Raw genomic sequence first — 11,025 nt, forward strand, 5'->3', positions numbered from 1 at the left:
GAAGTCCAAACCGAAATCTACCGGTCTGACTGCGGATTTTGATGCAGAATTGCAGGCAGGTTTTAAGCCATTTTCAATTCTTCATCAAAACCTGCCGGCAGCCGGTGGCTTTTGGTGCAGAGTATACCGCAGCTTGCGGGAGGTCTTGTGGTGTAATCCCGTCTCGTGTGTAAGGCCCCTTAGGACACGGCCCACCGTCATCAGCCTCCACCACTGTATGGCAGAGCTCCGCTCCGCTCTGTAGATCTGACAGAGGAACTACAGAGAACGGCCCCAGATATCCCACCGGCCCGTGTAGACCTCACCGGAGGGCCGCCCCGGACTGTCTCACCTGCCACAACCTTGTAACATCTGCAGCGGTACCAACCCTGATCAGTAGTAATATCAGCCAGCTGATACACACTACACGAGCCCCCCTAAACATTGGGGGGCTCTCAGCTCCAAGGTTTATTCCCATCTCATAAGTGGTGGCATATAGTTAGGATAGGCGATCACCCTCTGATTGGTGGCGCCCCTTCACGGTTCCCACTGCACAGCTGCATTCCAGCCCACCAGTTGTGCCCCCCTCACCCACATGAATACACTTGTGCTGCAGGGTGGCCAGAAGCCCCGCCTGACAAGGCAAAAGATGCAACACCGAGGCCGCCGTCACACGGGCATTAGCCCATTTATGTGCGCATTTGTGTGTTTTACAAAATACGCTTATGTGAATTAAGCCATTGAAATCAATGGGTTTATTCTCTGTTTATTGCGCATACGTGATTCCGGCCTAAGGGCTTATGCACACAGAGGCATTAGGGTATTGTGCAATATGCAGTACATAGAGCCCGGCGATATCAGTGGGCTCATTCACATGGGTGGATGTTTCACACGCTCCATTATCCTGCACACCAAAGTATCACATACTGAGCTAATTAGCGCAATTGTCCATTACAATACACAACGCATTGTACAAGTAGGCATCACTAACGAGCTCATCTGTGTGACGCCGGCCTCAGGACCGTATACACGGAGCCATAAGACAGAACAATGGCTGTTCACACAGGCAGGAATATCATTCACACTTCTGTTTGCATCCAGTTCAGTCGCTGACATTGACTGCAGCAGCGAATGTGATCGACTAAACAATCGCTGTTTACACGCAATCACGTGCGAGCGATTATCTTTACGTCTGGATAAAATGGACGAACGAGAAGCAAATACATTCTCATTCATCATTCATTCGTTGGCCTTATTTATACTGAGCGATTATCATGCAGATTCACACGATCCAACGATTTTTTGAGCAATGATCGTTCCATGTAAAAGGGCCCTAAATCAGCGCTGCGGCCCCTTTATTATCAGTATCAGTTAGGGATCCAGCAGGCGGGAAAGTGATCCTACAGTAGCTATATACCATCACTAGATCAGATGGGACCAACAATGGTTAGTCTCAGGACAATAACATTCCTAGTGGTAAATACGGGCCGGGGTCTGACCAATATCTATGCTACAGGAAATAACAGTGTAATTATGGGGACTACACCGGTCTCAGCTGGTGATTGTAACAGAGGCTCCATAATTCACATAGAAGGCGACATGTAGGGGTTCAGTGAAGGAGGCAGTGAAGGTGTGTAAGTGTCTGATGGGGTCACACAGCTCATAGAAGGACAGATGCCCAGCCTCATAGTCTAAGAAGACTCCAAATGTTGGACATGATGACCTTACCGAACAGTGTAATGAGACCAAGTTGTGATCTGCTCTGCAATATTCATCATCCAGATCCAAACACCAAGATTTATCATTCTCTCCAATACCAGACTGCTTTCCTTTCCTCTTTATACTGGGATAGGACATCCCGATAATAAATCTTCCGACCTGGTTCCATGTCACCTCCCAATAATGTCTCCCTGAAGAGAGGCCACATCGGCTTAACACCTGGGGGTAATACAGAAACCTTCTTGGTGATTTTGATCTTTGCTGTTTCTCCTCTGAATATGTTGCTGTCTTTAGATCGTCTGATAACTCCACTTCTATATGTGCAGTGTCCTCATCCAGCAAGATGTCTGGAACCTGGAACCCAAGCCCTGATGTGACACTGGTGACAATATCCCGCATAGATCGGTGTAAGGTCAGTGAGATCAGATCCTCATCCAGCTCTTTCCTCAGCTTCTCCTCTTCCTTCTCCTTCTTAGTAGCCTCCTGGACTGGAGCTTCTTTCTCGGCAGCCGCACTCTTATCCCTACAGGCTGCTCCTTGGTCTAATTCTTGTAGGACAGTTATTGGGTCAGTCCTGTTATCCTGTATTTTGGTATCAGACACGGGGACATCAGCTTGTCCTGAGACCAACCCAGTATGCAGATTATCATCAGAATGGGTATTTCCACCACCTCCCCCCGTGTCCTCATCATCTCCATTACTACTTACTGTAATGTCCCTTTCCTGTAAGAGTCTTATTGGGTCGGTGACATGACACATCTGCTCCATGTGATGCATCTTCCCAGACAGCTCCTTCTCCTCTTTTTCCCGCTCGTTGATCAGGTGAGATATCTGTAACACAATCTCGTCCTCCTGTCTGGAGATCTCGCCCTGCACTTTCTTTTCTGCCATTTCCAGTTGCTCCATGATGTCCATAAACAACTTCCTGATGTTCTCCCTCTTCTCGGAGGCTTTCTCCTGGATATTCTTCTTATGATCCTGCAGATTCTGAACTCTTGTCTGAAGTTCTGCTTTTTGAGGGTTTAGTTCCCCCAGATACTTCCTCAGTTTCTCCTTCTTCTTCTCAGAAGCCTCACCTAGAAGCTCCACCTGGTGGCCCCGATGCTTGCCGACCAGACAGCAAGTCACACATAGACAAGCCGCGTCCTGCGGGCAGTAATACTCCAGAACCTTCTTGTGGACGGAGCACTTCTTGTTCCCAAAGGAGCTGGTGGGGTCAGTTAATATATGATCCGCCGTCTTGTTGTGGGCTGCGAGGTGGTCGTCACATAGAGAGTTCTCACAGTGCAGACATGTCCTCACAGCCGGGACCGGAGACTTTATACAGTAAGTACAGAAGATTCTGCTCTCCATATCAGGCTGACTAGATAAGAAACGCTCCACTATATTCGCCAGCTTCCTGTTCTTCTCCAGGGCCGGACGCTGCGGGGATTCTTCTCTGCAGTCAGGACAGGAATACACTCCAGCTGCCTCCTGTGCATCCAGCGCACTCACAATACACGTGCGGCAGAAGTTGTGTCCACATCTCAGGGATACGGGATCTGTATAGAGGCTCAGGCAGATGGAGCAGTCCAGCTCATCCCGCAGGTCAGCAGACGCCATCATACTAGGAAAGAGACGGAATCGAAAGCTAAAAAGTTTCTCTTCCTCATCGGGGCGGAGACTTTCTGTAGAACGATTAACCCCTGCAGCTCAGTAATTGGGTTAACCTCCAGTTCCTAATGAGGAAGAGAATGATTAGTTAGCACCAACAGGGTGTGGAGTTACAGTTGTGGGGGTCTCACAGTTGTGGAGGTCTCACAGTTGTGGGGGTTTCACTCAGTTTTCCTAGCTGTGTTTGTTTCAATAACAAAATTTCATAACAAAACAAAATATAATACAAATCGATAATAAACCGACACATGTGATGTAAAGATACAATAAAAGCATTCAGTAGCCATGTTACTTGTGTCTTAGGTTAAGTAGGTTGATCTGGAATATGATTTCTCCAGCAGGCTTCAGGGTATTCTGCAGCTTTCCTAATTGTGTGGAAGCAGTATGCGCACACTGACCAAGTCAAACACAAGGTATGAATCTCATGTTAAAAATGGCTCTTCTGGCAGAGACGTCCAGACAGGCCTTTTTATTGAAAAAGGATAACACCTGCCCTTTATGGGCGTTTAACAGATTACATCACTAACATATATATATTATTCGCTAGATTATACAGAGTCTCCCGCCTCCCTACCCTCCCGTCCTCACGTCCGCCAAGGTATGGACTTTGTATTCTTTAGCATGCAGACAGCCTTAAGGAATTCTGTGTAGTTGACAAATGATTTGTTTAACTAGCTTGTGTTTGAAGAGTGGAAGGGGGCTAGGTAAACACACAGGATATACACATAACACTATAGCCCTTAACTCTTAGAGGTTTCTTGTGCAATTTCTATGTATTTAGTCAACATTAGATCAGACATCCTTCACCATCCCATTGTCTACTAAATACTATGATTAGATTGTGTGTCGATCAAACTCCAGAGTTAAAAGTCATTACAACAACAAAATACATTCACGTTATACAAATCGATAGACATTTTATATTAATCATGATGTCTACTACAATCCCCCCTTAAAATGTCTATCCTCTAATTCTCTATCTAATTTTCACAGTTTTCTGCGCATGAGCCTATAAATGGAGCGCGTTGAAGGTTCGTTTTAGGGTCTTCAAGGGGGTGTAGGACTTGTCCACTCCTTCTGGGGATGCATCCAGCAAACTCATGGTGGGAGCGGCTTTTCCAGCATCAGTTTCACAGGTCTCTCTGACACAGGGGATAACACAGCAGACTAGAACAGAAAAGGTAACCATCAGTTCACATACAACAGCGACGCCCGTCTGTGCCAGGATCCTTTACCACCCGCTCATCCATGGCGAGTGCTGGTCCCAAAAGTTAGCTCTTTTTAGTCAGTGTGGTCAGCTTCTTAATGGCAACTGCGTTTTTACCCACGGGTCACGTGTCGCCTGGGATGTAGGTACAACAAGTCTCCCCTATCATCTTACAGACACTCCCCTTTTTAGCTAAAGTCATATCTAAGGTCACTCTATTTTTTAAAAAAAGTCATAGTCGAGGTAGGTCCTATTGGTCGACTAGTCCCTATAAGGCGTCTCTAGTATAATTTATAAACCACTGCTAATTATAATAAACATAATTAATCCAGTCAACATTTATTTACCCTAATGATCAGGAAAATGGACTCGAATCTAGTTTTAACTTGATCTCTAATTTTTAAAACTTGTCAGGTACCCCCCTTGGCTATCCTATGACGTCAATGTACACGTGTAGATCAAAACTACCACCAGGGGCCTCTCTTCTCGCTCTAGCATAATGTTACAATACTAGTAGCGTGAACAGGTACGCACGGCGTGGGACTCCCTAATCTTCACCCACACCAATGTCCCTCCTGGAGATAGTCCTAATGGTGAACACGTCCAAGTCGCCTCACCCTTGCGTCAGGGCTTTCCCACTGCCCGTAAGTCCCTACTCCTAGGAGGGGGGGGGATCCCTACCTTACCTCAGAGGGAGGCCATGGATTCCCTGGGCTCATTTTCCGGGCATCCATACCCTCTATCTGTACAAGTTAACACCCCACAGGGTGTGCCCTCGCCGGAACCTAAGGTCTTCTGCACTATCCCTAGGCAAATGGGAATTCCACTGACAATCCATCTTAGGAGATCGGGGCAGGCACAGTACTAGTACATTTCTCCTTTTCTTTGGTAGCGTATGTGGTTGGCATTATCGGAACTGGCTCTTCATCTTTTTCAAACAAGGGAAACGTTGGTGTCTGACAGGATGTGGAGGAGCATAAGGGCTTTACTAAGGCACACTCCCCTGTCCAATTACCCTCCAGGCGGGTCCTCTACCTCATGTCTCCACAAAGCCAGTAAACGTCTCCTAAGGACTGGACCTGATTCTGCATCTATTCCCCTCCTATCATACTGTAGGAGGAGCAATACCCGTTGGTGAGTTCCCCAAAAATCTCCCTCCACCCTGCCTATTTGCCTGGCAGGTGTAGTTTCCAGGGTAGTCAGTAATACTCTCTCCGGTGCAAAACACTTAAGTAGTTATAGAGTATTCCTTCTTCCATTTCTCACGGACAGTGAAATTAGCGGAAATGTTCGTGAAGAGACTAATAAACCACTCTTCAGCATCTACAGGGAGATTTAGGGGGACCATCCCCGAGTGTGGTCGGGCACTACCGCACACGCAACAGTTAGACTTGTTGCTCCTGTTAGCATTGTACCTTATCAACTCCAACCAGAGATTCTGGTCAGAGTAGCCAGTCGCTACTGTCAAGGTGTCCACAAAAGGTAGGGTCGGCTATGATCATCATGTTCGTCAAGGTCTTTATCTTACGGCGGAGGGGGTTAATTATGGGCACGGGACTAAGTGAAGGCTTCCATTCGGCTGCATCTACCATACCCCTTATTTTAAATTTCCCTAAGGGATCTATCCTCCCGTACCGGTATGTCCCCAGACTATAAGTCTCCCCCGTCCCCCGGGCTTGGATCTCCCATGGTTAGTGTAACAACCGCATTAAAACCAAGCAGCATACTAAGTTCAGCCTTCCAATACCTGCTGTCCTTATTATTCTCAAGGAGGGTTATACGACTAATTAGGGATTTCCCGCTCTTATCTTTCTTATTTAAGGCACTTCGCGGTTTATAGGACCAGTCTGTTCCTGTGTTCCATCCCACTGATCCCCAATAACGGCAGTCTTCTCCCCAGACGTTATCAGTGGCGCAAACATATTGTATTCCCCGGGTATATAAGTCATATAACCAGCTGGACTGAGCTAAATCAGGCCTGCGGTGGGATCTTGCGCCTAGACACGGGACCACAGTACAATAGTCGAAGGAATATGCGGCTACTTGAGCATTGGACGGGTTATACTAGAAGGTAACCATACCCCCATATTCTTCCGACTAAGGATTCCAGTTGCCACCCTCCTCTCTCACTAGCCCTAACCAGAGTAACGTCTTTGGCACAACTAAGACTGGTCTCCTGGATCTGAAGCTTTCTTACAGTATGAAGCACGGATACATGTAGTCTTTCGGCTAGTTTCACAGCTGTGGCAGTAGTCAGAAGCACCTGGTAGGGGCCATCAAATCGGAGCTCAGGAGGGTGCTTCCTGAGGAACTTCTTGACGCACACCCAATCCCCAGGCTGCAAGATATGTGTCCCAGTGTCTGCCTCTGAGTCTGGAAGAGAACACCTGTGCATAGGCTTTGGTTAGTTCTTTAACAATGGAAATCACATACTTAGTCAACACATCAGATTGTAATTGTAACCACTGAGGATAGTAACAACCTAGCCTTGGGGCTAGCCCAAACAATCTCGTAGGGAGATAATGTATAATCCCCCCTGGGTTCATATCTAACACTGTATAAGGCTATTGGATGACAGTCTTTCCAAAGTGGCGTCATTTTTAAGTATCTTACTTTTAGCGTGCCACTACGTCTCTCCACCTTTCCACTACTCTAAAGATGGTAGAGTATGTAAAAGGCCTGGGATACACCCAGAGCAGACATGACATGTTACATTCACCTGCGAAGTTTATACCTCTGTCTGACTCTGAATCACCTCTGGTACCCCATATTCACAGTTTACCTCGTTCATGAGCTTCTTTGCGGTTACCTACTTGTTTGCCTTGGTAACCGGGTCGGCCTCCAACCTGCAAAGACATCAACAACAACAAGCACGTATTCATACTTCCCAACAAGTGGGAGCTGAACGTAGTCAATTTGCAATCCCTGAAATGGGTAGAGTGGTCCCGGCAAGTGTGATGTGGCAAATTTACTTCTGCCCTGACTCACCTATGGCATAGATCATGCTAAACCGGACAAATGATGCAGCAGCTACAGAGAACCCAGAAGTCGCCCAACCTCTTTCAAGCGTCGTCGTCATTACTGCTTTACTAGGTGGGTCTTTCCGTCCATCAGCTGGGCCATCATGGGATACAGGAACTGTGGTGGGCAAGTGCTGTTGACTGTTCACCACACGCTGTCCTGTTTCTGCTGCTCCCATATTAGTCCATTTATTCTTTTCTTAACTGTAAAAGTCTTTTAGCATATCAAAGTCCAAATTTTTGTCAATGTCCAAAGTTTTTACCACTGACTCATGCTGTCAGTATCTTTCTTCTTTCTTCCACGGCTTGAGGGCCGCTGCCTTTGCTGCGCTGTCAGCGAGGGTGTCGTCTCTCGCCTCTCCAGTGTAGGAATCGGTGCGAACTCTCAACTCTGTCAGGTAGAAGCAGGGCCTCCATGCGACTCTGTACCGCTGCACCATTCTCAATTGGTTGTCCTGTTGAGGTAAAAACTGTCTGGCCTTCCATATTGGGCCGTAATCATGAGCTATGCCAAATGCATACCAGGAGTCAGTGTAAAGGGTTGCCGTCTTACCTCTCGCCACTCTACACGCCTCAGTGAGGGCCTCCAATTCCGCTTCTTGTACTGTGACATGCGGAGGCAGAGCTTCTGCTTCTAGGACATCTTGTTGTGTGACCACTGCATATCCGATGTGGAGTCATCAATCCTCACCCTGATACCATCTGCAAAAAGCTCAACATATGCATTATCAACAGAGGTTCTGATAACTGTTTGCATACCTGCAGTTTCTTACTGAATTAGTACTAAATAATCGTGCTGATGTTTTATTTCACATGGCTCGGAATCTTGTAGCACAAAATCATTTATTTATTTTTTTTCAAACCCAATAGCTGATCTACAACACCTAGATCATCTATGACCCAGATCACCTATGCCTCCCCCCTTTTGAACCGCAATACTCAATGGAAAAAGAGTCATTGCGTTCAAACTAGTAAACCAAGAGGCACAAAAACAAGCACTTTGTAGGTCAAGGTGACATTGTATGCAGCGAAGTCTGAGCGAAAATCTCCTTACAAAAAATTTATTTATTTATTTATTTTTCCCGGTTGCAGTTAGCATTTTTTAACACAAGGGGGCGCCACACAATTCAAATTTTACGTCACCCAGTGTAATAGTATTTCAGGGTATGGCCAGCGTTTAGCTTTTACTCTCCTGTCGGAATATAATTATAGCTTCAGTGTAGACTGACACTAGAATATACAAAAGACTTAAAGAAAAACTAAAGAATACGGATGAATTAACATCCTACTCTGGGCAATTCAGTCCCTCTTTCTTCACATAAAAAGTAAAATTACTTCACCAAATTGCATGAAAAAAAGTTTGCTGGGTGACTATAGTGAAATTATTCCATCTGTAGGAGCCTTCCATAACATCATCGGTCTGAGTATGCATTGGAGAAGCGGGCAGTGGAAAACAGAGCCCCTGGGAACATGAGAGAGCGTCCCCTGTCATGTATTCCCGGCCTCTGCCCCCCATGCATCAACTCCAATCTTCCATGCACTATAAACCAGCTTAGTCATCTACTATGTCCCAAGCTGCATCTCCACAAAGGTTTGTTTCCCTGAACTTATCACACATCCAAAGTGGCCACATCTTGGAGCGTAACAAAGTCTGGTCAAACAAAACCTTACTTCAGACAATCATGATGTTAGCACTGGATACAGTGGCATTGGGGAATATAGGCCTCCCAAATGCAGCAAAATGGCCGCCAGAGGCAGAAAGGGGCGGGGCTACAAATCTCCCAAGTGAGGCAAAATGGCTGCCGGAGGAACGGGCGGGGCCAGGGGCAGCAGCACTCCCAGGTGAGGCAAAATGGCCGCTGGAGGAGGAAGGGGCGGGGCCAGGTCCTGTCCCGGGTGGGGAGGGACCGGAAGTAACATCACACACCCTGAAAGTGAGCACATGGGGGGGGGGGGGAGTAACTTCAGGGTGGGGGCAGGCCTCACTACATTTTCTGCAGAGTCCCACTATGTTGGATTGTAAACATTGCAAGCACGGCCGCCATTACAGGGAGGGGCTGTAGTCAACACAAAGACATTACATTGTTCATTAGCAATACACATACCCCCTACATGCTTTCCCCTCTTCAATCTCTTAACTACATTATACCTCCTCCTAGCAATCTAAAAACACCTTTCTTTCTGCTAGGCTTCCTGCTCATCTTCTGAAAACTTTCTACAGCCTATCTTATCTGTCCATGACCTAACATTTCTTTCTGCAACTTTTCCTGGTCCTTTCCCATTGTTCAGTAACCAAATCACAAGCTCTATGACCTTTGTCCTTGCTCACTTTGCTCAACTCTATGCTACCTGCTTATTCTATTCTATTCAAAGTTTCTGGACACAATAGTGTTTCTCTTGTAAAATCTGCTTTCTTCAAATCCTTCCCATATAACCCCTCTTTCCCACTCAGAAAAGACAAAGGAAACAGAAAGGGTTAATTGAAAAAGCTTTCAGTTCACTCTCTTACCAGCACCCCTCCCCCAATAATCAACACTGCACATTCTTTCTATAATAGCAGACAGACGGGATTACTGGAGAATACCCACAACGGCTCAGGGTATATATATATATATATCCACCTTTATATCAACCCAAGGTATATATCTCATCTACTAGTAATCCGTCCGGACAGGACATTTTAGCTACACACAGAGACTGACGATTATTTTCAATGACCAAAACCTCAATAATATTCTGGAGAAATCAGCCGTCACAAAGCACGACTATACTTCATACGTATATACCTTTCCACATATGAGAACATAACACGCTCAATCATAAAGTTAAGTATACGTATCATAAATCTTCCTAACCTCACACTAGTTTTACCTAGGAGCACGTGTCACTGGCGTGTTCCCTCAGACCTAAACAGCCGAGTCCGCCCTCCCGACACATTAACCCTCACAGAATTTATCTCTTGGTCTTGCATAAACAATTTTTAACCGTCTCAGACATAATATACACAGCATACAAAATACCCCTAGACAGGTAACGTGGTGATTTTTCGAGTGGACAGACCTGTCTTTCAGTGAAGGTCCAGTCTGGATCAGGAACAGGCAGAAAAGCAGTCAGAACCCAGCTTTGACACAGGTAGATAAAGCAATCTTACCGTGTTCTGTAGATTTTCGGGCCCCTGAGTTCTGCGTGCCATCTGCCGATCTCTGTACGTTCCAGGCTGTGACCTCACAGATCCACCGCTCACCAAGGGACGACACTGATCTGGAATATGATTTCTCCAGCAGGCTTCAGGGTATTCTGCAGCTTTCCTAATTGTGTGGAAGCAGTATGCGCACACTGACCAAGTCAAACACAAGGTATGAATCTCATGTTAAAAATGGCTCTTCTGGCAGAGACGTCCAGACAGGCCTTTTTATTGAAAAAGGATAACACCTGCCCTTTATGGGC

The 11,025-nt window shown here is 46.3% G+C and overlaps 1 protein-coding gene across 1 annotated transcript; it reads right to left on the bottom strand.

Annotated features, from left to right (window-relative positions):
• Positions 1 to 492: 492 nt before the first annotated feature.
• On the bottom strand, positions 493 to 3,402 carry LOC136577148 (E3 ubiquitin/ISG15 ligase TRIM25-like). The gene is made up of 2 exons (XM_066576909.1): positions 2,407 to 3,402; positions 493 to 2,280 (listed from the first exon to the last, which is right to left on the bottom strand). Exons 1-2 carry the CDS (start codon positions 3,301 to 3,303, stop codon positions 1,531 to 1,533), a joined length of 1,647 nt encoding a protein of 548 aa, XP_066433006.1. The 5' UTR covers positions 3,304 to 3,402; the 3' UTR covers positions 493 to 1,530.
• Positions 3,403 to 11,025: the final 7,623 nt, after the last annotated feature.

This window comes from Eleutherodactylus coqui, chromosome 8, assembly GCF_035609145.1.
Source record: "Eleutherodactylus coqui strain aEleCoq1 chromosome 8, aEleCoq1.hap1, whole genome shotgun sequence".
NCBI classification, from domain to species: domain Eukaryota; kingdom Metazoa; phylum Chordata; class Amphibia; order Anura; family Eleutherodactylidae; genus Eleutherodactylus; species Eleutherodactylus coqui.